The 27,276-nt window shown below is 44.3% G+C and overlaps 1 protein-coding gene across 1 annotated transcript in view; it reads left to right on the forward strand.

Moving 5' to 3' along the window:
* The first annotated feature begins 1,151 nt into the window (after positions 1-1,151).
* The window catches only part of LOC133349485 (ephrin type-A receptor 4-like), a 42,374-nt gene continuing 16,249 nt past the window's right edge, over positions 1,152-27,276 (forward strand). Inside the window, exons 1-6 of the mRNA XM_061562979.1 lie at positions 1,152-1,630; positions 5,982-6,046; positions 6,854-7,517; positions 12,978-13,133; positions 14,927-15,319; positions 24,080-24,204. Of these exons, the coding sequence (XP_061418963.1) occupies positions 1,540-1,630; positions 5,982-6,046; positions 6,854-7,517; positions 12,978-13,133; positions 14,927-15,319; positions 24,080-24,204 (1,494 nt within the window). The 5' untranslated portion in view covers positions 1,152-1,539. The remainder of the gene's footprint in view (positions 1,631-5,981; positions 6,047-6,853; positions 7,518-12,977; positions 13,134-14,926; positions 15,320-24,079; positions 24,205-27,276) is intronic.

Raw genomic sequence — 27,276 nt, forward strand, 5'->3', positions numbered from 1 at the left:
TAACTAAACTTTAGTATTATTTACACTATGAGACCTCCTTTACCAGTGGCAAAATATAGTAATAGGTTTTTACCCTTTCAACTGGTAGAAAAACTGACACCTTTATACAAGGCATCATGTTTGCAATAATCACAACACAAGCAGTCAAAATGCAAACAAAAAGAAACAACTCTGATGATGATAATGATATACACTGTCCTTGAAGTTGATCGGTCCACACCCGAGACAGCTTTTCTTAGAGCCTAGTCTCCATTGGTGTTGGACCAGATGACGCCAAAAGGCGTACAACTCAAAGACAGTGCACTATCAGAGTATTGAGAGCTCGGGGTAAGCATTTACACTATGAGACCTCCTTTACCAGTGGCAAAATATAGTAATAGGTTTTTACCCTTTCAACTGTAGTATTATTTGTTACGAAAACACTATTTTAATTTGACCAGGTAAGGCCCATTGAGCTGTATAACTTGTTTTGCATAGGCAACTTAGCTGCAAATGATAGCTCAACATAGTGGCTCATCGTGTGGTAATGTAGAGCAGCCAAATACTGGTTGGCAACCTCTGGCTCCGGAGATGCATGCGGCTCTTGAAATGTTGAGTTTTTTTTCCGAATAAGAAAAATATGGCTCTTTTTGTCCATGGAAGTCTAATTGACCATGGAAGTCCAGTTGACCATGGGAGTCCAGTTGACCATGGGAGTCCAGTTGACCATGGCAGTCCAGTTGACCATGGAAATCCAGTTGACCATGGGAGTCCAGTTCACTATGGGAGTTCATTTGACCATGGAAATCCAGTTGGCCATGGGAGTCCAGTTGACCATGGGAGTCCAGTTGACCATGGCAGTCCGTGACATTATTTCTTTATTAAGCACCACCGTCTCCTATTCATATGCATTGCGGCTCTTGAAATACAGTATTGAGGGTTTTTTTTTACTTATTTAAAAAAAAAGTTTTTTGTTGAGTTGCCGACCTCTCGTCTAGGCTAATATGGGGGGGGGAGGGGGTCTTTTATCTTTGCCTGTGGGTCCAGACTCAGATGGGGTGGAGGGAGGACGGGGGCTAACTGGGAGTGTCTTTGCCCATATTTGGAACGTCCGCCCCCAATGGGAGTGAAACGCCCCCATCATTCCATTCATTCATTCAGTCACTGGCGAGTGGTGACGCCGTGGGTTAAACCCTCGCTCGCTCAAGAAGGCAGCAGCGCCAGTGCGCGGCTCGGCTTACTCGCCAAGCAAGCTCGCTCACACGAGAAGACACCACCGCCACAACCACCACCACCACCACACTTCCACTTGTCCGACCACCAAGAACCACCGCCAATAAGAAGAAGTCAGCACAGACGAACCACCCATCACCACCACCATTGTCACCGTCACTTGAAGATCCCCCACTGTGGTCTCTCGTGTTAAGAAGGGTCCCCATCTTAACTTCAGACCGATTGATTGACTGGGGGAGTTCCCCGGCGAGAGTCAATTAGACAAGTCTCGATTTAAGTGTCCGAGCAGTCGCGTGGAAGTTAAATCCCAAGCCTCCTCCAGCAAAGATGATGCGTTCTTCCTTCATCACGCATTCTTTCTCCATCGCTGTTGTAATTCTCGCCAGCCCTTGCTGCTACGCATACCCTCCGAATGAAGGTACGTGTTTGATGGCGCATCACTCCGTCACCATCATCACGATCACTGCTACTGACCTCACAGTCGTCATCATCGTCTGTCATCTGAACATAATCGCCTGCGCTTTAAACATTGCAGTACTCGCAACTGTTGACGTCTCTCACACGAAATGCGCAATCATTATCGGAGCAATGTCAGCGGTTTGTGCAGCTACTTGCTGGATTAAAGTCTTCGCACGCAAGGTTGATCACGGGGGAGCTTGTGTGATCATACTTCACCACGCTGGTCACTGCCTTGTTAGGGAAGTTGGGGTGTTGGGGGGCTAGGACCTGGTAATCCAACTCTGGCAGGAGGAGTTCATAGCGCATTGCGCCAATGTTCCATCCAGGCTTGGTTTTTTTGGGGGGGTATCAATACAATGATATACGATGTAAATATACAAAAAAATCACCAGTACGGTCATGCTTAATTGAATGCGCTTTCGCCAAGTAAACACGTAATAATGTACAAAGTTCAACAATAGAGCTCCAGCGGTTAAGAGTACCATTATAATTGACAGCGGGATGTTAGTCACATTTGCCCCAATGGATGATGCGATCTCAGCAGCTGAATGTTACGTGCTACATTAATTTGCTACCTTAACATCGTTAGAAATGTACCCTATTGCACAGGTTGTAATCTGCATAGCTGTATTCCCTGATGTCCAACCTACCGCATTGTGTCAAGCCTTGCGTGTGTTCAACTTCTTTCGCACCGTACGTAGCCAACCGTGCGAATCGGGGGTGTTGGGGGGGGAGTACAGCAAACTAAACACAAAACATTGTCAGTGGTATCTGGCTAAACTGATACAGTTTTCTAACTCTGCTTCCGTGATTGTTATCTGTTTAAGCCAGGCAGGTGATGCGTATGCACGAGGCTTCGTTTTCTGTACGAGTGTATTCAATCTTGACTTAAAGCTTTCGTGACTGCAGGAATTCATATTCTTTGGGTCTTTCGGTAACGTCACGTGGATGGTTCATAGAAGATTTGTAAAAACTACGACGTTTCGATCACAAAACAAGCGATCGACATCAGGATGAGCTTTTTGTTATTTTCTTTGAACCATCTACGTGACTTTACCGAAAGACCCAAAGAATATGCATGTGCATTCTAGATAAATGCCGTCCTTTGATACCATTGTTGTTCATCCTACCTGCAATTGTGACCAAACGAAAATAATCATAACCTGTTTATATCATATATTACACATCATTTTATTGATCTACACACACACACTCACCACGGCAATCTATTTTACTAATGTTACTTGCAGTATACTACTTATTTTGGGGGCTTATTAAACGCAGTACACTCACGCGCCTCGGATATGTAGCGGTGAAACTGGTCGGCATGCAGTTGACCTGCTAGGTGGGTTGTTGCGTGCCATCATCCAGCAGTGGATTGGACATGGCTGATGGCGAATCGTAAACGCACGTGGACACGGTCTCCTCTTCCTCCGCCGGAGGCCGTTAGCAAGGACACGGACATTCGACGCTTGCGGGCGCGTGAGAATGTGAGAGATTTCGCGTTATAATTTAAGCTGCAATGAAATTCGGGCGCATGGCCATCCGTGGCTCTTTGGCTCAATCCAGGTGAAGAGGTTCTTTTTCTTCACGTGATTATCACAAATAATGGCTTTTTTCAAAGGCTTACGTTATCGTGATATGCAGTAGTTTAAATTGGCACGAACGTACCAATTTAAACCTACATCGATACTTAACTTTTTTGTTCCACTTGCTTTTTATTGAGCAGCCAGGGTATACGGTATTGTAAACTTGAAAATAAATCTGCGTAATGTGTCTTTGACATGCCAAGTATAGATGCATTGTACAAGGGAGTCCAGATGAAGTTGCTCCCCCGTTTCATTCCCTGACGCTTCATGTGTTTCTATACCAATGGGTGTGAAAACAGAAATCAATAAGCAAAGGAAAAAACATGTTAGGGATCAACGAATTGGGAGTCACAAAACATCTGGACCATCCTGTACTTTAAATGTTTCTTTTAGATTCGTGGTGGAAATTATTTATTCATTTTCCCCTGTAAATAACGTCAATCTACTGCTGGATGAAGACCCGGCTCAGCACACTGTGTCAGTCATAGGGGTTGTTTGCCGACCATACTTCACCATGCGGGTTGGTGAAGGTGCGTGGAGGGAGTGGGGGAGGGGAAGGCGAAAACCTGAATCACGTATCACTCGCCACTGGTGTTAGCCGTGACCGAGGATCTAGCTTCTAACAACCTCGGGTCGCTGAGGATCAGAGCCCAGTACGCTAACCACTGCACCATTGCTCACCCGCCACTCCACAGTGTCGTGTGCTTGTAACACGTGACTTGTGTTAAATGATTGCATGGTATGCCACAAATAGTAACGTGCGCATATTGAGGTTTTGTGTTGTGATCTGGGGATGAAAGCCACATCGGGATCTGGTGTCGAGTGCCCGTTGAGACTTGTCAAGCGAGTGAGTCAGTGAAGGGAGAAAACCGTCCATCAAAGACCCAATGCAGAATTTATACCCTTTGCAAATTTGGCTCATGCCTGTTTCGCTTTCCCGGATCACATTTGCTCAAATGAAGTGCCATTCATTGATGCTCTAATCGTACCTCGAGAGGCACTGGTGTGATGTTGAAACCGTCTTTATCTGGCCCTTTATCTCACTCCCTCTTTCTTTTTTTACTTTGCCCTGCCATTTGCTCATTAGATATTTTAAAGTATGCCAGAAATATAAATGGAACTCGGATCATCAACTGGAAAATGTAATTACCACCTACAATATAGAGCTGACTTTCGTGAAATTAATTGGTATTGTTCATTACAGTAAATACTGCAGATGAGTGCATTTCAAAATGTGGACAATACTATTTTGTGATTTTCAATTATGTATGTATATATGGAAGCCGCTGTAAAATGCATTTCAGCAAAATAATTGTGGAATTTTTCACTCGTGTTTCTGAGAATAAGTTGCTGTAAAAACTAAATTACACATTGAGAGAGACCCTGAGTGAAATAGAAAGCCACCGAGTTTCTCCATATTAATGCCTTTATTATTATTATTAATATAATAAATGCTGTATAAAGTATGAAACTAAGGCTCTGATGTAAAGTCATTCCATATATATTGCGTGGATAGTTTACCCCTGGAAACTGGAATGGAAACTCGCCTGTTAAATTTTATTATTCCGTGCGCTTTTGTGACCTTTAATTCCAGCGAACTTTGCTCTTAATTGGTTAAGGCCAGCAACTAACTTTGCATTCCTTAGCTTCATTACAAAATCAAAGGCTCTAATAAAAATTGTATGCTGTGTAGTGTTACATAACGGTTACATTTATAACAAAAAAAGGGTTTAATCTATTTTCATAGAGTACAATGGTAACAGTTAATTTTGCATGCATTGGTTTTTGATCTGTCAAACGGTTTGTGTAATTTTATTTTGCTGCTTTGGCATCATTATAAACGACGGAGACAATCCCATGGTGGTCTAAGGTAAATAAAGGCAGGGAGGTCAGTACTTGCTCGAGGCAGGGCAAAATGCAGCTTTTTCAGAATTCATTTCAAGAAACGGAGATGCAAATAGTCAGATGGAGGACTGTTCATAGTGTTCCAGATGTATTGTGACCCGCATTTAATCCTCTAAAACGTAATATTATTGGAAACCATTGGGTGTGAAAATAGAAATGAATAAGCAAAGGTAAAACAATGTTAGGGATCAATTCATTGGGGGTGGCGGGCACAAGACATCTGGACCATCTTGTACTTGGAAGCGCAGGCAGTTACGAGGTTTTCCCAACTTGTATGATTCTTTAATTTTTCAAAATCCGATTTTTGTTTATTCCTTTTAATTAATGGGATTTTGTGTGAAATAGTCACCCGGACCAAGAGAGGTCCATACTGATTTTCAAAGGACCATGCCCTAGAGGATTAGTGCGTTGTTTTAGGATAATCACCACCAATAGCTGTAGGACTGGGCGCCTGTAAGGATTAATGAGCACGTGTTGCCTCAATCAACACACCTGACTGAGCAATGAACCTGTAATTACCGTGGCGAAGGTGTACACTGAATAATCTTCTGGGGTACCTCCCACTGCAAGGCAGATGCATCATAGCATGTGTAGATTTAACGAGGAAATAATGAAACCACGAACCAGTGTCCAATAACCAGATTTTTCTACTTGCAAATCGCCTTTCAAGTCATGTCCCATGACTTGAAAAAAGCTCATAAAGTGCATTCAAATCTGTCATGGCACGCTTCTCCTTTTCAAATAAATGAACAAACGGTATGTAATGTGCGTCTGTGCTCCTGTGTGTGCATGTTTGGAATTGTTCTGCATTTTCAGTGAACTTGCTGGATACAACAAAAAATTTCGGACAACTCGGATGGGAAGCAACGCCCACCACTGGGGTGAGTGCAGTCGTGCGGGGCGGATGGGGAACCCAGAAGGGAGGAAGGAAGAGGGACGCGAACTCATTTGAGCAGGATGTTTTCAATTCCTCATTGGAGGTAGCAAAATGAGTGGGAGAGTTGGGAGCAGTGGACGGTTAGTGGCGATGCAAAATTACAGATCAGTTTTGTGACCAAGGATTCAAATAACGCATTCGGTTTCGTGGAAAGGTTTCGCTAATGTATTCACGATAGGCGGTTATCAGCAAATCTGTCGAGCTTATAAAATGACTACTGTACAAACTTGCAGAGGGCATAAGCTTGGCAGGAAAAGCACTGTATTGTTTCCTGACCAGAGAGAATTTGTTGGGCTGTTGGGGGAATTTTCAGGAACTTGCAGTTAGTTTTTTTTTAGGACGTCTTTTGTTTAGGCTTACGAACAATAAAACAGGAAGAAAGGTTTACTTCAATACCGTTCACTGAGGATGTAGGGGTGGGGTGTGGGTTTGTTTCACGTTCATTCAACGTTGATTTGTCAGACTATTGTATGCTGCTGGTATAATGACCCAAATTAGAAAATGTCTTTCAAATGCGACATTCCAGAATTCCAGCGAGAGCAATCACTTCCTCCTGGTGCAAGCATCAGAGTAAGGAACTTGCTATGTTGGAAATTCTTCTCGGCCAAATTTAAAAAATACACAAAATGGGTAATTTTATAACGTGCGACATTTTAAAACAGTGCAATTCATATAAACGAATGGGATGGCATATTGCATAAACAGTTGGATTGACATTGCGAACTTTGTTTAAATGTATTTTATTCAACAGTGGGAAGAGATGGCCATCCAGATCAACCAAACGGCGCTGATTCAAGCCTACCAGGTGTGCAACGTGGTGAAGCCCAACCAGAACAACTGGCTGCGGACGCGCTGGATCGCTCGCGAACGGGCCCAGCGCGTCTACGTGGAGATCAAGTTCACGCTGCGCGACTGCGGCAGCATGGCCGGCGTCGCCTCCACCTGCAAGGAGACCTTCAACCTCTTCTACTACGAGGCCGACTCCGGCTCGAGCGCCAACCTGGACGAGAGCCTCTTCGCCAAGGTGGGCACCATCGCGGCCGACAGCAACTTCGACAACGTGGACGTCAAGGACCGCGTGCTCAAGCTCAACACGGAGGTGCGGGAGCTGCCGCCCCTCTCCTGGCCCGGCTTCTACCTGGCCTTCCAGGACGTGGGCGCGTGCGTGGCGCTCGTGTCGGCGCGCGTCTACTACAAGAAGTGCCCGGCGGTGGTGCGCGACCTCGCCCGCTTCCCCGACACGGTGGCGAACGCGCTGTCGTCGCCGCTTGTCGAGGTGCGCGGCTCGTGCGTGCCCAACGCCGTGGCCGCGGCCGACCCCAGGATGCACTGCAGCACGGACGGCGAGTGGCTCGTGCCCATCGGGCTGTGCGTGTGCCACGCCGGCTACGAGGCTGCGGGCAGCCAGTGCCGAGGTGAGCTGCTTTGGAGGAGAAAAAGCAATTTTGAAATTCCAATCGTGTCGGTGCAAACCCCTTTGATGGCTTTGTGCTTCCGTGAACTGGGTGTGTTTTCTCGAGTGTCCACAGGGCGTAAACCAATTTTGATGGGTGGAATCGCTGTGTGCCAGAGAAACATTGAGTGTTCAATGTAAGTGAGATTCTTTCCATGTGGTGGCGTGTTTTAGTCCTGCGATGCTGCATGTGTAACCTGTAATGATAGTGTTACAGTAAGCATGATTCATGCATGCATTGAAATTCCCCACGATGAAGTTAAAAATGCTTAAGGTGAGTGACAGTTGGGAGTCAAAGACTTGACTCTGAGCTGATATATTACATGAGTCAAGAAAACCTCAGGAATGACGGTCGTGGGATTATTAATTTTAAGAATTACCTTTGCTCGGGGCAGCGTGCCGCTGGGAGGAGTTACTAGATTGGTTAACCTCACACAAGCCAGCTTTGACAGAATGTGGTTGGACACTCAATGATAGGGGACAGTCACTTGTAAAATGGCAAAACACATACTTTCTCTTGGAATGTAGTATTTCCTAAGGGGCAGCTTAAAACGGTTTAATTTTTTTTAATTAACTTCCACTTTTCTTTGCATAACGAATTTGAGTATATGAACTTCTGTGACATACAAAATCTGCCAAAGTTAACACGTACTCTGCGCACACGATATACGCAGCACTCATTGCTGACGTTGGACGCTGGTAAAGTGCAATAAGACATTGTGCAGATGGCAAATCAAGACGTGACATATCTAAGGCCTTTCTGGATAACACATTGTTAGCCTGTACGGTACTGCAGTTTTTCCTCCATTGAAAAGAAACATGTTTGTAAAAAAGTGTAGTTTAAAAAATCCTATGAATCATATCTATGAGAATAAAGTAGTAATGTAATCTGGCATTGTGTAGCATAGAAGTGACCTTTGATAGTTATTTTATTTGAATTTGTGAGATTCAATGGAGCCCTTTGATAAAAAAAAGAATGGGAATGGGAATTTTTTTTCAAGGTCATAGTGTTCCCTTTCAAAAAATATGTTTACAGTTTTGTGTTATCGTCAGTAAGAAATATTTACCAATTTCAACTTACAGTGCTGTGTTGAGATGATTGTCCTGAAGGTCACAATCTGTATTCATAGAGTTTTAGGACTTAAACCACTAAAGTTTATTGTTGGTATGTATTATCAGGAAATGCAACGGACATGCTTCATGTTTTGCAAGCCAAGGCATCACTTGTCTTTGTAAGCTCTATATCTTTGCTGGCCCGATAATGAAAACTATTGATTTATTTGTTAGAAAAATGGAAATCAACAGCCTTTGCCATATATTTATGAAAAGAGAATATGTATTCAAATTATAGGGATTATTTCGCAATTGCAAACTAAGAAAAAATATGTGGCCCTTTCAGTATAATGTTCAAAGCACGTCACATTCATTACAGACGGTTGAGGTTTTCAGGAGCGGCCATCCTTTCAACATGACATAACCTCTGGTGGTCCTGAGCAAACATTGGCCTGAGCAAACATGCCTCGCCTCAAGAACGAAAAGAGTGGGTGTGAAAATCGTGTACTCAAGCCGAGCAAAGCTCACATACAAACCAAGGAAATAGTTTCGGTGACTTCCTTTCCCCACCTTGTTTTCTCAACCTTGGGCAGACGGCGTGCATTTTCCAATCAAGTTCACAGACAAACGTATCAAATGTCCACACATTAACAAATAAGGCCCTGAAAATGAACGCATCCGTCAGCCAGTATCTTAGCTGTCTTGATGACCTCGGTATGAGACCTAAGACGGGTAGGTTAGAGCAACTAAGCATACACTCCTTCATCTTGCGCCTTTCCTTGGAGGAAAAATACAATTTGTCCCGGGATGTATGGACCTGGCTTCCGCAGGTGTAGCGTCTGCATGTAAGATTCCAAAAATAATATTTAAAAAAATCCACTGCTGCATCTGAATTGATTTGGGAATACTTTGTTGCAATCATAAATGGTGGAAAATGCTATACTACTGCAACGCTATAAATACTGTGTAGCTAAACTAACACCTTCACTTTGAAGATGTAACCTAAGTTTATCTTTCTTATACGAATGTGCACAACATTTATTCTGGTCCAGTGTTTAATATAGGCCCTTTCTCTACTGTAATCTGTGGCTTTGAGAGTACTGTATTGTACTTGATGCGCTCAAATAATTCCTCTAAGGTGGGTATGTGTTATCCAGTGTAGTGAATTTTAAGCCATAAGGAGGCATACATTGTACGTACCAAAATCACGTGCAAGACAATTAACCAGTATTCAATCTGCTATTATTTTCACAGCAGAGCCTCACTAAATGTGAGGTTTACCAGCGTAGTTTTACCGTGCACTGTACTTTTCGATCAAGAGCAAGATGTTGAGATTGCGGATGACAATTCTTATTCAGAGATGTCAAAAGGGCAGTAGTAATGTCTCGTGGACAATGAGAGCGCACTCCATTGTGAATACAACATTGGCTCCGGGCAATGTTGTTCTCAATGCGACTCCATGCGATGCCCCAGAAGATTTCTGTGTTCACACAATATCTGAGGCCAAACGGATCCCTGAGCTGCTCCCCTTTAAAACATCCCAACGAAGGCTTTGGTAGAGTCACTGTGCCCTTTAGGCAGTGGGAACACTTGGAGGTTTTGGGGGGGGGGCACTGAAACCCACAAATTTTACATGAGATCCCCTTCCTCAGTTGGTTTGGGTGGGCACTGATTGCTTGGGTAAGAATAACATTAATTGGTTCTCGTACAACCTGTTTCATTTTATACCAAAAATATAGGTGTTCCAATCATAGTAAAAGACTATCTTAAATTTAATCTAGTGGCATACAAATGCCTTGACACGTCAACGTGTTGTTCGTATGACTAAATAGTCTTGATTACTGTAATACATACATCATTAAATAATGCTCAATGATGTGAACCTGGCAATCGGATTTCAGTTCCCTGCCATGGCTAACATCATTGTCGAGTGATATCTGATCTCGTCCTGGGCACCCTAAGTCACCAACCAGTCCTGCTCAAGTTGTGGTGAATTTTAGTCGTACAGTCCTCATTGACTGATGGTGGCATGGCAAAGCCTTCACCCTCCAGAGCATTGGATTGACACGTGGCTATAAACTCGTGTTTAATATTTACAGAACCAGTGTAGGGTACCAGTGATCGTGAGAGCTGTTCAATGAGACCGGTTAAAGGTTTGAAATGCAAGCACGCCTACAGGTGTGTTCAAGGTTCACGTGCCGTAGCAAAGCAGTATAATGAAACAAGTGGTCACGGAACAGCCCTGTGCACTCGGCTTTTCAGAATGACTTGGCATCTCCGAGCATCCTTGAAAGAATGGGGCATCAAAAGAAAGACTTCGAGTCGAGAAAAGCTCATTATGTGTCAAGGTGGTTAGTAACGCACCCTCGGCGCTTGAGAAAACAAAACTAAGAATGTCTCCACCCTCTCCCAAAGTTAATCGCCGTGCACTAAAGCTCCGGGAATTAGCAGATGTCGTGGTTTTTTGAGCGAAATCCTTTTTTTGTCTTCGTTCTCCTTCGTCGTATACCTCGAGTGCACTTGCCGAGCTGCGTTTGTTGAATGTCTATAACGCAGGACATTCCACAGCGCCGCGCCAGTGCGCCCCGCTAGAGTTCCTGCTACAGTGATCACGGAGCTGTCTCGTCTGGGGCTGCAGGGACTTGAAATGTGCCAGCGATTACAAAACCTTTCCGGATCCCGGTCACATTTTCCTGCTATGCTACATAAATCCCCCCCCCCCCCCCCCAGTGTTTCCACCGAACCTGATTTACCAACTATGGGGTTTTCCCAATGAAAAAGAGGGATCAGCGTGCAGGTTATGGTTTGTATTCTACCAGGACGGCACATTTAATGTGTTCTTCAGTCTTTTTTATTTTTTCCCGAACAAGATTTTGCCAACAAGTAATATATATATTTTTTTAAAAATCAATTGGCAAAACTACGTGTTGTTATTGCATTCTAAGTTATTAATGCCTTCTTGGTGAAGTTAATATATTGAAGTGTGCAAGTTCTGTTATATTGGGTAGACTGAAAAAATGTGTTTACAGCATTTAGTCAATGCTCATTGCATGCGTGTTGGTTGCAATGAATCACTGTCATGAATGGAACTAAATTTTACTCTACGCGTGGATGCTGCCTTGGTGTGATGGTTAGCACAATGGACATAGATCCCGTGGTACAGTAGTAGAAACAATGGTCAGATTTATTAAATCCTCCAGGCAAGATTTCTTGGTTAACACCACATTCAATCAATCTGCAGGTCATGTGCGGTGGGTAACGTGTGGCTACTTCCACCAATTTCAAGACGTCTGGTCAGCGTGGAAGAGTAGACCAAGTTCTCTCTGTGACTCCCTCTAGTGGAGGCCCTTCCGTTAGTAGTCCCATCAGCAAGTAATTGCAGGGCTGCACCTTTACCTAGTCCGTGAACTGCACGTTAAAATGGAAACAAATCAAGGTGTCTTCCTGCCCAATGACCAGTGGTGCTCATTCTTTTTCCGGCTCCTACCCTGGAGTGGAAAATCTATGTTTCCACATGACAGGCAGCAAAACAGAAATGTGTGCTCGTGATTTTTTGAAGCTTTTAAATCACATATTTACAATTGGTGGAATGTTGAGTGCATCATACACATGTGGTAATTACAACATATAACTTAGTAAGTCCCACTAGACATGCTGAGATTCTCCTCTCCGCGCGTTGCTGCCACCGCACACGCATGTCTATCCAGTACCGGGCGCATGATGATGATGATGACGACGATGGTTACGACGATGATGATGTGTAGCCCTGGTGAGGTCATCCACGATGCACGGCTGCTTGAGGAGCTGACGGATTAAGAGGTTCCCCTCGGTCTGCGTCTCACCGTGGTCCCGTGCGTCAGGGTCGTTAGAGCAGCCCTACATGCTGAGATGCAATTACCGCAGTAAAATGACTGTCATCGTATTTTAACCGTGGGCATACTCTGCTACGAGTCCATGCCAAACTGATATTTTAATCTCATACGCTGTTGCTTAACTCCTCTCCAGAGTGCTTTCGGGTTGTGGCCCACGTATCGGTCGGCACGATGCCCGACATTTCGCACAGCTCCTTGAGCTTCAAGCAATGCAACAGTCCGACCCAAAGGCACACCGCAGAGCCATAGAGCGCAGCTGTGGAAATCTATGCTGCTGTATGTTTCATTATTTAGTGTGAAGTTAATGTGTTTTTTTTCTTTCTTAATTATATTCTCGAATATTTTTCCGTCCTTTAATTAAAGGAGCACAGAAGTGCCTCGCTTGGAGCATTGCGAGTGGCTAGCGCATTAGTGTTGCGTTCGAGTGGCGAGCGTATTAGCGTTGTGTTGCGAGTGGCTCATGTATTAGCGTTGTGTGGTGTGCCGTGTGCCTGCAGCCTGCGGACTCGGCTACTACAAGAACACGACGGGAGGGCAGCCGTGCGACCTGTGTCCTCCGGAGAGCTTCACCACTCGACTCGCGTCCACGCACTGCGGATGCAAAGCGGGATACTACAGGGCAGAAGCTGACCCTGTCAGCTCTCCGTGTACACGTAAGTGACACCGCCGGCCCAACTACACTGTCCAGCCAATCTCTCTGCCCTCTCTATCTGTCGTGAAGAAGCGCCGTTGTCCATAACTTCCGCCTACTAAGTACTCTTACGGTAATTTCATCAACGATGATGGATCCACTGCTGGATGAAGGTCTCCATACGTCATCGCTCGTGGTTCTGCGTTGTAACAATCCAACAGCATGAACTAGTGGGTTGTTACGCTCGCACGTCAGCTGATTTCACCGCTCCATGTCCACTTTCCCACGAGCAGCTGCCACTCTCCATCATTATTCTTCGCCGCCCATCATTGTCCCATTTAACCACGTGACTGCCCAAGCCCACTCACTTTTTTTTACCGGTATAAAGCAGCGTCAATGGTGAATGTGGTGACTTACGTTTGCCCAGCTGTGTCAAGACATAGACTTTAAAAAATATCTATACTATTGGAAATGCGTGTGAAAAGTATTTTTTATATGAGTGAGACCCTGATGAGATGAATTGAGTCTCATGGGAGATGTGCTTGCATCACGGCAGTTCGACATTTTTCACAGTTTTACTGCGGCACTAGCATGCAGTGGGATAATGTCGGGAGTGATGTCAGGGGGTCTTTAGTATCAACCTGTATAAGTCTGATGGCACACTATGGAAGTTCCCCCAACAGAATGTGCCAAGCGGCTGTATGAATCGACCCCATCCACATTCTATGTAACTGGCTCAACAAATGCCACCTCAACTGCCCAACCCCCTAATATGCAGTGCTTTGGCATTATTTCGTGTTTAAATGTTAAACAAATATTTGATAACGCCTTTGTGAAAAGAACCCAATGTATACGGATGGTAAAAAAAAGCAACAGACACACAAAGTGAACACGCATAACTGTGAATGCGTTACGCAAGTTTGAATGTTGAAGTCCCATTGCTAAGGGAGTCGTGGTAGTTGCACAATGCTCAATGAAAGGCGACTGTGTCGACTTTGCTCTGAGGTTCACAATACCGTAAAAACATAAAAGAAGACGATGGGAACAGCTGATACTGATGCGTTTAAAGGGACGTGTAAACCAGTGCAAAGAGACACAGGGCACTGCTGAGAGTGGCTGTTGGCACACATCCTCATTGAGAAGGACTCTAAACTTTTATTAAAGTCAAAAAATAGCTGTGTTCTCGTTTGGGTTGATTGTGACATGGCGATACAACGACGTGTCCATTGAGGCCTTTCTAGGTACACAAGTAGGGGAATGTAAATGTCCCTATGTACACAAGTACAAGATAATACACGTAATAATATCCTTTATTTATCCATAAAAGCATCAGTGTGTTTTAAGACTCTTTTTGCATGAGACTCCTTTTGGCAAATTCCATAAAAAAGTGTTTTGGCAGAGTAAATGGAGAAATCTTACACATACCAAGGGCATAGTGTGTGTACGTATGCATGTATGTTGAACTTCTTTCGGATCGTACGAAGCCAACCGTGCTAATAACAGTTCAAAGCTCTGCATGGATAGATTCAAGGACCCAATACTTCGATGCTATCTCCTGGCCACTGTGCAACCTCAATAGACCCCAGCGTTCCCATAGAGTCACTCATCCCACACCTACGATTAGCGCGGTTGGCTACATACAGTGTGAAAGAACTTCAACATACATACATACGTAGTGAAGTATGGTCAAACAATCCCCAAAAACAAAGCAGCATGCGAACGCCTTCGTCCGACAATTTCTTGATTCAGCGCTGCCCGTTGTTGTTGTTATTTTATATTATTAACGTGAGTGTAACGATTTGCTCTTGACACAAGGCCCCCCGTCGGCGGTGCGCAACGTGATCTCGAGCGTGAACGAGACGTCGGTGATCCTGGAGTGGAGCCCTCCCCAGGACAGCGGGGGCCGTGGCGACGTGAGCTACCGCCTCGTGTGCCAGACGTGCGGCGGGGGCAGGGACGCCGCCGCCGCGACGGCGTCAACGACAGCGGCGACGACAGGGACGGCTGCGTTGCCGCCGTGCGCTCCGTGCGGGGACAGCGTGCGCTTCCTGCCGCGGCGCGAGGGCCTCGCGGTGCCCGGCGTCACCATCGCGCACCTGCTGGCGCACACCAACTACACCTTCCGCATCGAGGCGCTCAACGGGGTCTCGCGGCTCAGCCCCGCACCGCCCAAGGCCGTGTCCGTGTCGCTCACCACCAACCAGGCCGGTGAGGATCACCGCGTCCGTGCCGTGATAGGTGTACGACGCCGTGCATATGCCACTGGTATTCTTTGCTCAGTGTCACAAGGTTTATACGTATGTTTCCCGTGACGTATTTAGACACGCTGTAAAACGAAGTCGTATTGTAGTCGTATATTCAGGACTTTATGAATGTAACGATGCACCCCCACTGCAGTTGGGGTGAATTATCTTGATTCAGGGTCAGGAATCGATTACACTTAGGCTCCACTTAACTGTACCGTTTGCATTGTTTTCATCACTCTATTACCGTATAGTTTTACGTACAATTTGCACAAATTGAAAATACTTTACTTTTGCTAGCAAGATTCTGTTCATGTATCGGGAACATAGGTATCTATTTTAGTTGACCAATAGATGCTTCTGTTATATGCCTACAAGCCATATATGGAAGTATATGCAGACGCTATATAATATGGCAGGTTTGACTTCTTGTATCATGTTGTATGTGGAAAACAAAACTTGGACCAATTATTTATTTTGCTCTTATGCTTTTTTAAGATCATGCATCGAGTATTTCTGATGGCAATAGCCTCGTTGCTAAATTTTTCTTCACAAATATTCAATAAGCAAGTGCAGTGCATTTACGTTTATTTGTATGTATGTTGAACTTCTTTCACACTGTAAGTAGCCAAAAGTAATAATCGGACATGCATTTATGTTACACGTGTATATGAGTTGAGAAGATACTATTCGTATTTGCGTCACAAATGTCTCAATTATAAAAATACCATCTTTTGGCAATCTCAAATTGCACTTTTCAGTGTTGTAACCGCAGTATTTCCCAGTTCTGGCCAACCACACTGAGTGGCTGCTAGCAATTAAATGCATTCTGGGTTTCTTTTTTTCAGCAAATGTGTTGAAGGTGGGGCTGTTTGAGGGGCAATTTAATCGTGATGAACTACTCGCTCAAAACACGTAATTGCACCGTGATCCATCGCCCAGGCTTTACAATGTGAAAATTAGATTTTTCTTCTCGCTTGCTAAGCTGAAAAGTAAAGAAATGTTCGGACCATCCAGTGAGCTCTCTGGGTCTTGTTTGCAGCATTAGCTGTTCGAAGGTGATAATCTTCCGTAGATGGAGTCACACGCCGTGAGAAAGTGGCTACGTGCGTACTTGGTATGTGCACGGCATTGCTCTAACCATTGAAATGATGCTTGCATTGAAAAAGGAAGCGGGGCCCTTTATGAATGCACTTGTGCGTGTCTTTCTGGATCTGAGTGCGCCGTGCGAGCGTTGTGTAGATACAAAGTGTAGAATGTTGAGTAGGATGGCTAGACTTTTCTGTTTCGCCTTTCCCAACGAGTAGCTCGCCATGACCGTGCCTTGTTGGACTCGTGCGATGACTGGAGACTTTGTTAGTGTGCGCCTAAGGCTGTAAATATGCATTCTATTTCAGCCTGGCCATATCTCATACCCACACACAAACCACCTTCGTGTCGGCTACCTCACTGCAGGTATCAATTAAGTGGGGGTGGAGGGGGGAAATGTTTATTCAAGCGAGTGTTGTAAAATGAAATTGCCATGCTGTCAAATACATATTTCAAATATGTCCATTTGGCTTGTATGGTCCATAATTATCTCATTTTTTTTAGTACCTTCCCATGAGCCTGTATTTCATTAACGATGTTTTTTCTGGATCTATACCATATCTGGAAATTAAATATGGATGTCACACTGAGCATGGGCCTTTTTGCGGAGTATGGAAACGCTTTTAAACTCTTGAGCAGAGCGGCGCGAGTTGATAATGTGGTCGTCACGACGACGGGTAGCCGACTTTAATGCTGGAATAAATTACGGAACTTGTTGTAGACGCGGGGCATTTTTAGTTATTGCTGCAAATTAATTAATAATGGGACACATTGGCTACGGTTTAACGGAGGGTTAATGGGCATTAAGGTTTCATGGTGTGCCTTAGTCTGCTCATGGGGTGTGGGTGATGGGTGAGCAGCTGGTCGAGGTGTGAAGCTAACACGAGTAATGTGCAAGATCCTGCGTTGCCTGCCCTTGTAGAAAGTTAAATCGGTTTTATTTGAGCATAATTTGCTCCACGCATATGTTGTGACGAAAATACGTAGGGTTTTTTTTTGTTGTATCCAGGATGTCGAGCGTGTACCGTACAGCGTTTTCCCGTTGCATGGGCAAACACTGCGATAGTTAAATAAATAAATGCATTTCTGGAAAATATCTTTGAAATGTTTAGGCAAAGCAGACTTATGGAAGGCGCGGGAGGTTGTGGATACATGAGCGGTACCGTAAGACCTGACTTTAAGAGCTAATGCAAATGCCGGGATGAATTTATAAACATTCGTGTTGGGTACAGAAAACAAGAGTGCTCTTGTAAGAAGTGAGAGCACACACATGGAAACCATTTTGGCATTGTGTTGCACACTGTTTACACACACATCCATCACGTTTTGGTGAGAAGCCTCATTCACAGGAGTGTTTACAAAATCCTCCCAATGATTGGCACGTCTAACAACAGGAACCTCAACCTTTGTGACGGTGTAAACATGTAAACATCCTTCCCATGCCCTACTTTTAGCATTTACAAGCACCTGCCCGGTGGGCTTCAGAAACGCAAGTGTGGCCACCTTGCAGTAAACAGTGCGTCCATGGAGCAATCAACCGTTAAAACATCATTATAATTCGACAGCAGCTTGATTTGCGTGATTGTGATGTTGTGAGTATGTGAAGGACAAAGTAAATGCCAAAACACCTAACAGCGTGCATTTCCTTCAACAGCTCACAGCAAAATCATTTGAAACAGTAACACATGAGATGCTGGCAAACACCTGGGATTTTATCAGATCTTCATGCGGCATGTCTAGCCAAAGCCCTGTAAGAAACGCGGCAAAAGTGTGCCATGTGTGTGCACGATAGTGACAGCTCAGTTGCCCTTCCATCATCATTCTTGCGTGTCCTTGGTGTCCAATTTGAGCAACTCAGTCTGCTGCTGGTGACAATGATAGGATTCGATTGCTTATAGGTCACAGACTTGATTTTTTATCAGCCTTTGGTGGTGGCCAGCTCTCTTACCACTAATGCTCACATAGTGATGACAATTCTGTGTACGGACACTACCCCCTCACTTACCCCAAATCATCGCAATTCACTTGTGTGTCAGCGCTGATAATGATGAACACGTGTGTATTTTAGATGCTACCTGGACCCGTGTGCACTCTGCACGTTTGCAGACAACTGTTCACTCTCCCATATGTGTAGCCCACAACTGTTTTCGGAGTTGAACTGGATTTGCTATATCAGCATAGGTGGATTTCCAGGTTGTAAGATTTCACTTTGGTGCATGGCAAACAGCTACAAATACATGCGTGAACCTTGCTTTCAATCTCTGGCAAGTTTGCGAACCATTTCCTATTTGACACACTCTCCAGGCATGTGTCGGCATACTCTCTGAAGGGTGTGGTTGTCCTTTTTAATATTTGTGAAAGGAATTAAAGTCCTCCTCACTCTTGCCCCCCCCGGGGTTATGGCTGAATTTCGCAATGCGAGATTCATTGCCAAAAGCCCTGTTGCCTTGCTCTTTTTGTTATTTGACAGTCTCAAACTTATTCCCCTCTTTTAATGGAGAGCAGAGGTCGCAACCGGGTACCCGATACCCGTACTCTACCCGATACCCGACTACCCGTACCCGGCCGGGAACCCGACCGGGTACGGGTACGGGTAGCCGTTTGCGACCCTGGTGCGGCCGGGTACAGGTACGGGTAGGCCGTGAGTCACTGGTGAGTCACCGTTTGTCACTCATTCCCCAACGTCTTGTCTCTTTTCACAATTCAAGTTCCTAGAATCAACCCACCTGTGCCTGCAACATGGCTTCATCCCTGAGATCGCAAATGGGGTACTCGATACCCGTACCCTACATGTACCCGGCCGGGTACGGGTAACTGGGTATCGGGTAGGGTACGGGTACGGGTACCCGTTTACGACCCTGGTGCGGCCGGGTACGGGTACGGGTAAGGAATCAAAACTCGGGTGCGACCTCTGATGGAGAGGCAACGTTGTTGATAGAGCAGCTTAGATGCCTGGACTTAAGAGGCTGATATGTGTGTAATCCAGAACTCTGGAGGCAAGGGTCAGTTGATGACAGAGTTTTCAAACTCCCAAACTGTGAGGTCGCCAGGAGATGGTATTTTGGCAAGTGGGTTCTGAATCCATCTGGGTAGGCTTTGGGTCTTATCCACTCATCTGCATGCTTTCCGTCCCATGTGCAAAACAAATGGAATTTGCCAAACTTACCAATTAAAAATCCTCCTGAAAAATTATTTTTCCTGGATGAAGCTAAAAAAAGGGATAAGGTATAGGTCGATCAAGATAGTATGGCTTGGATTGGGTTGAAGTAATTAAAGAATATTATTTCACGTCGAATTTGATGAAAGTCGTGGACAGCTCTTCATTGACCAACACAAGGTGTGCATTTTACTTAGGCGCCTGATTAAGCAGCGCTTGTGAATTGCTTCATCTGCTTCTGAAAATGCGACAGAGCGTGTTTATGTTGGCGTAGTGAAGTGTGTGGTGAAATGTGGATCGTAGGAGCCCCCCCCCCCCCCAGCATAAGGGTTTGATAATTAAGCTGTGATAACTCCGTGAGGACAATTATTATTTTATTAGGCCGAGTTCCAGGTCGTGTCTAAAATTTACATCCCTGTGAATGAGCCTCTGTTTGTGGAATATATTGTGTTTAGAAAACGTAGAAGTATACAGCGAAGTTTTGTTTTTGTTTAAAGATGTGTAGTGCATTGTGTGTACATATTACACAAACATGTACCATACCTATGAATACGCTGTGGACAGCAGCGGAGAGTGCAGCGCGAGCCCATGATGCGCTCCATTACGCTCACAAGTCTATGCTTCCTGCCTTCACCAACTCGCACTGACCAGCGTGGTGAAGTATGGTCAAATAACTCCCACCACCCACATGGCTTGGGCAGGCCCTCATCCAACAGTGGATTTACAACAAAGCTGTATACGTACTGTATACAATATAAAGACGTCGTATACAACAGAGTATAGTTTTTGTTTCCCAATGTAAACTTCCTTGTCAAGATGCTGCTTAATATAATCTCCGTGCCCAGGGTGTATTCTGGTTCGTGTTTCATTGCACGTAATAAATGTCATCTGCAGCTTCACTTAACAGGCATTAGACCATGTTGGAACGTACAAAAAAACCAGATGACTACAATACAATTGTAAATATCCAGAAAACCCGATACCAGTTTCAGACATGTGGCAGTTCGTTTACAAATGCTCGCATATAAATAATCATCTCACATTCTATTTTATGCTTGAAAGGAGTTATGGAGAATGGCCTGGGTTTTTTTATCCATCCTTGGCAGCCGGGCGTCTGAAGAAATGATTAAAGAGCTGGCGAACAGGAAACGTGACACCACGTCCACCCCCCCATCCTCCACAGCTCCACACCTACCTGATGCCAGCTTGAACGTTTCCCCATCATGCACGACTAAACGTGTGCTTGACGCCCTCTATTAATTCAAAATTGGGGAAGAATGATGGAATCTTAGTTCAGCGGCGTCAGCGCTTCTTGGGGGCAGTCATAGTTCTTGTGCAAAAGCATATCTGCAATGAGTTTTTTTTTTTTACGCGTTAAAATAAGTTGTCGAAAAACGCTCTGTGACTAGTCGTGGGTCCCTGTAATCTTGCTGCCTGCAAGGGGCGTGGCATTTAATCGCCATGAATGCGGGAAATGCAATGTTAGCTAAGGGTTTTAGGGTGTGCCGAGAGCGAAACGCAAGGTAGTTGCTGCGCGTGGTTTTATTCAGCGGCATGAAATGTCGCGTTAACGCGGCGCGTGCATTGTAAATGTAAAACCTGTTGAAAAAGCCACGAGAACAAAGTGACTACGGGCAAGAGCAAACTCCTTTTGTCGTAAACTTCCATTTCCTCTCGGCGTATATTCGCCTCTCCTCATACAGGTCAGCCCGCGACTGCTCGCTATGGTTTAGGGATGTGTTTCATATTTTTGGCCTATTTATTGAAACATCGGGCCTTGGATGTAACATTTCTGATGAGCCGAATCTCCTTGGCTTTGTTGCGGATTGATCTGAAAGTACGACATCACCAGAGGGGACGTCGCCTTCCGTTCCATCGCGTTTCACGCTTTTCCACCAAAAAGAAAGTGGCGCCACGTGACATCGGGCGACCGTCACTTGTGTTCGCATGAGGACACGTCACATTATTATATAATGTAAAAAGTGATCCCACATTTCACCGTAAAAGATTGTCTCTAAAAAAATAAGATTTTTTATTTTATTTTAGGTGTATCTAAAACACATATACTACGCTTCGAAGCAGATAAGCCCAAACCTGCTTCGTTTATAGACGTTCACCCACCCGTGACTTATCACCACCAACTTGGCTCGAGGGGGAATGCAAGACAGGTTGCGGGAGGGCAGAGTCGGGTGTTCATTCACTGGGCGAGGCCGTGGTTTTGGTGCGGTACACTGGTGGGGCGTCGCGAAAGAGATGTGTCTTGTCGGGGCCTGTTGTCTGTGCGGTCCTGAGCCTGCAGCTGTCCCCCACTCACGGCCGGCCTGTCATAGCTTGTGGAGATTCGAGGTGTCATCACTCAAAAGAGCCACCCTTCCCCCCCCCCCCAACTGAGATGACAGCCTCAGTGCAGTTGGTTATGTAAGGTGTGAAAGAAGTTCAACATAAATTTCGATTTAAAGCTTTCGTGACTGCAGGGATTCATCTTCTTGGTTCTTTCGGTAAAGTCACGTAGAAGGGATTTAAAGGAATTTGGGCCTTCTATGTGACTTTACCGTAAGAACCAAGAAGAAGTGCAACATACATACAGCCAAAGCAGATCCCGCGCAGATCCGCACTTCCTATATTTCGCGAGACGGCCCCTGTCAGCGGCTTGATTGTTTGAAGGTGCAAATCCTTTATATGCCGTACTGCATATATATACTCTGTCGTCTTGTATATGTGCCAGTCATTGTTCTTCCGTATGGGAGCATCTTAACTTAGCAGGTGTACAATACAAAAATATTGTTATTGCTACTACTATATATGGATTTTCCATTTACTTAATAATTGTAGTGAATAATGTGTTTTATTTGGCACCATTGCATAGGGATTTAACATATCCAACCTTAGAAAAGCTCATCATGGGGTTTTGTTCGTCACCTTGAATACTTGTAACACGTGAGTGTAATTATACTGCAGCACTACTGGGTTAAGGTGGGATTTTGATTTTTTTTGTCCACAAATACAAATGAAGATAACAATCACCACTCTATTCAAATTCATATTCTGTGCGTATGCTATTTGCGAGTGGTTTTTATTGGTAAGATTGGCATTGTACCAGGTGAGAATACGCCGTCAGAAATTACTTAATTTAGGCTGAGCCAACCCAAGGGAGGCCCAGGCTAGGTGCAAATTCCAATTTCCACTTGTAACCTAGGTCAATAGAATTGTGGTAACAAAGCACTCTGCATGCGTACAAAAGGCAAATATACCCCTGTATAGACTCAAACTGCAGACTGTAAGAGAAAATACTGTTAGTGAGCACCTATTAAGGTCAGTGTGACCCAAGAGGGGGTGGCACCATGCCTGTCCACCTTTGTCTCCCAAGTGCTCCTATTTACAAACATTTGTATAGGACCAGGTGCTAGTAAAAGGCTGATTTGACCTAGACGGGAGACCCACGATGAGTCGTCTGGCTGGGAATGAAATCTAGGTTGCTGCGATTTTAACAAAGAGAATGCACGGACACATGCAGTATATTAAGTGGATGTGAAAGAAATGTTAAACAAGCAATGTGTTTGAGATGCTGTAAATGTTAGCTTTAGTGTTGCAATACAAAGCTATCTCTATATTCAGTGTGATTTTTCTTATTAAGTTTATCGTCTTCTTCTTGTGTAATTACACGTTGTGCATGGACAGATTGTTCGAATCAAATAGCTTTTCGAGAACGGGAAATTCGTTGTTGATAAGGAGCTTGGTTTGACGGAAATGATGTTGATTTTGATGGCCATAAATGTTGGCCTGTGACAACGGGGGAGAGTGGCATGCAATATTAACTGCCATGGCAACCTGGGCGTGTCAAACGACACACTAATGATAAAAACACCTGAAAAGAGAATTCATGATAATTGAAGTCATGTAAATCTGATATGCATGAAAAATGTGATAGGCACACAGAGATATGGCTTCTAAATCTGCTTTGCCTTACTTAAAACAGCAAACGAAATCACGCCAAATCTCGCCGATAGTTTGCTTTGAGGTTGCATCCACATTTATGAAAGTTGGAGAATTTTTTTTGGAATCTTACAACTCCCCAAAAACGCCATTTATTATGCGGCCACTGGTTTGGTATGTGTATAGTGTGAGTCATAACAAATGGGTGAATGTGCTAGTGATCGCAGTGATCAGGTATTACGGGGGTGGATGTAAAACTGTCAGTTTGTTGAGCCATTTTCCAAAAGCATTTCTCATATTTCTGTTCTTAAAATGTTTTTTTGTGACGTGGGAAATGGAGGTGTGGGAGTGCTTTGCTGAAACAGTCTATCACCACAAAGGTGATGATAGATTTAAAACAATGTTGAATACATTCCGCTGTTTTGCCAGTTTTAAAGAGAGAGAGAGAGTAAAAAAAAAGTGCAATACTTTTAACAACTGACTCATTAACATAAACACACTGTATAATACATATTTCTGTTGCTTTTTGTTGTCCCTATGTTCCAGCTCCATCTAAAATCAGGTCACTGTGGTACGAGATGCAAACCAAGGACCACGTGAAGCTGTCATGGTTCCAACCAGATCACCCAAATGGAATAATCCTGGACTACGAAATCAAGTACTACGAAAAGGTATTGTTCATTCATTAAGACTTTCGAGGGTGAAACAAGCGGTTAGCAGAGGTGGTCAAACTTTCTGACCCTACGAGTCCCCATAACTAAATCTTCTTATGGCCGAGAATCACTAGACGCTGAACAGGTCACATGGGGTAGTCAACCGGCCGTTTTTTCTCGTGGTGCTGGTTGGCTGTGGAGTGGTGAATTTCGAAATCTGTGGGAGTGCCTTGGGAGTACTCATGTCTGGCTCCACTGGCAGCATTTGAATGCTCCGGCCCACTCCCCCAATGTGTAGATTTTCATTATTTTAAGTAAAGTTGAAATGTAAAACATTAGCTGCTTGGAAACTGCTTGGGAGGAGCATGCAGCTTTGCAGGCCACAGTTTGGCCACCACTAGTCTATAGCTTTTATTTCAGTGCAGCAGATAATCATGGCAATCAGCTGACAAACATGTCTAATGTTTGACTTCAAACTGTTGCAATAGCCAAAGCGAGAGGCATGCTTCCCTCAGCGGCGATGTGCTTGCCAGAAATGTACCTTGGCCTTGCCCACAATGTGTATTTGCACTTCTCACAAAGCATACGGGAAGGGTGATTCTTACTCGGCGGTTATAACACTCAGATGTCAATCAGACTGGCAAGCTAGCATTGCACGCCTGCATTCTGTTCGGCCATTCATCTGGGAACCGAAGTCATGATAAAAGGGGCCTCGCATTGAGAGGCCTAAATAAGTGTCAAGGATAGTGCCTGCACTGTGTACTTATTCCACTGCCAGGCACGTAATGGCACAGGTCGCGCTGCACCACAAGCCCCCACAGGCCTTTGCGTTTTCTTCGTGACATGTGGCAATTGTTTCCCTGGCTTTATGTGTACAAAGTTATTCGAAAAGTCAAACCTGCCTCCACTAACATTGTGCAATGACCACAGTAGCTTTCATATAATTTCATAATCAACGTTTTTTTTTTTTGGGTTTAGATCGCGTTATTTATAAATGTGTCGTAACCCTCCACCACCCGACACGGCCAATCAGTAAAAAAGTGTCACGTTGACAAAAGACAAATAGTTCACTGCTTTAGCCCACCAGTGTGTTGAAGCGTGAAACCACAACATTTACAATTTGAGTGCGACGTTTCGCTGGTAATTGCATCCAGCATCATCGGGCAATTCGCCATAATTTGTTAACTGTGCGCTGTTTTTCCACTGCTCGATAAAGGCCACCCAACGCGACATTAACGTTGTGTGGTGCAGGAATTGAGACATATCCAGCGACACAATGGTGCGCTGGGTTTAGACATGACACAGAGAGATGAATAAATGATCAAAGAAGGTTCGGCTGTGCGAGTGCCAATGCTGCGGGGAACGATATGCAGACGATAATAATATAACAACTGTGAGTCCTAATAGACAGGTTTTACTGAATGCAGCATAGTCATGTGATTCACTACCTTCGAATGAGCACTGCACAGGGGCACATCAAAGCGAATTGCACTCAGAGGTTGGCGCAAGTCGTAAGAGCAAAATAAATGATGGAGGGCGTTTAAGGTTTTAAAATGTATTTATTTGAAGTAAATGATTTGTCGGTCTTTGCTTGACATTAATGTAATTGTCACTCTTGCAAACAATGCTCTACATAAAATATTGCAGTGGGGCAAGTGCCATTTTTGAAAATATTAAATTATTTTTACTGTATGTGACAGTCACTGGAGATCAGGGATGCCTCAACTGATTATTGTGCATCAACTGCCATACTCAATTTTTACAGCTGAATAATATATACATGTGAGTAAAACAATGTTAGTTAGAAACTTTAGAAATTATACATTGTTCAGTTTATTTTCAGAGTCGTCACGCAATTTTACGACCCATGATTAATGATTTTGTAGTGACAGTGATCATAGTCATAGTAATATTCAGATGGCGTTGATTGCAATGCAATAAATAAATACATTTGTACGATTTTAAACGTATACATTGGTATACAAGCGTAGAAGAGGGCATAAATATTTTTACATGAATGCCATTGTTGCACATAAAGTCCAGCATCCTATATCCTATATCGAAATACATTGACAAGTGCTCTGTGGCAGGCTTTAAATAGCCAATTGCAATTGTGCAGGAAGTTATCCGAAATGTTTCCCTGGGGGGGGGGGGGGGGGGGAGAACTCGGCAGTTCCCTCTTTGCTAAGAAACAATGTGTTTGTTTTTTGATCTATTTATTTTTGTCACACGATGCTGCAATCTCAACCGCCTTGGTTCCAAAAAAATTCCAGCCCCGCCTCTCTAAGCTTCCTCTCGGCCGCTGAAAGAGCCCCTCCCAGGGTCAGAGCCCTACACAAATATGTGTGTTTGACCCGACATATATCTTCCCGTCATTCGACGTAATGGTTACACTTTCAGCAGCGGTAACACGGGCGCGTCTGTAAATGGTCACGCTGTCACAGTGGCAATATGGACCGGCCTATGAAACCTCTTATTCTCCATGTCCCTCCACTGTGCAGTATAAACGTTACTCAATTTCCGCCTTTGAATACAGCTGTTAATACTCTGGGTTATGTTTAGCCCCTTCACCTGCTCTCTCCACTTCCCAGTTCCTCCCTCGGCTCATTTATCTTTTAACATCATTGGTATCCAAGGCATTGTTTTCTTTGTCACTCTATCCCTCAAACACAATCATGCTCTTTCTATATGCTGTGCGTTATACGCAGTGTACTTTTCATGCAGGCGATTATAAGCTAAGCCAGTGTAGTATCAGTCTGCCTGTGCTGAACGAGCATGAGTAATTGTTTTTTTCCAGAAGGAATATTTTACATTTATATTCGAGAAACTTATTTCGTTTAAAATTTATTTGGAAAGCCCATTAACATTCATTTGAAAGGTCACGCTGTGGTTTATTGAAAATATTTCATATCTTCATATCTGTCCCCTTTAAACCATGCGCAATGGCAAGGCCTTGCACTCAAGGAAGCTCTACAAAGACTCTCTTGAGCATAATTTGCCCAAAACTTCCACATTGGTCTTAAATGCATTATTTTAATGTGTTGCCATTTTCACACTTTTATGGCTTTTGATAACCGCACTTTTAAAACA

This window comes from Lethenteron reissneri, chromosome 30 (genome assembly GCF_015708825.2).
Source record: "Lethenteron reissneri isolate LAM-NWPU_2019-01 chromosome 30, ASM1570882v1, whole genome shotgun sequence".
NCBI lineage: Eukaryota > Metazoa > Chordata > Hyperoartia > Petromyzontiformes > Petromyzontidae > Lethenteron > Lethenteron reissneri.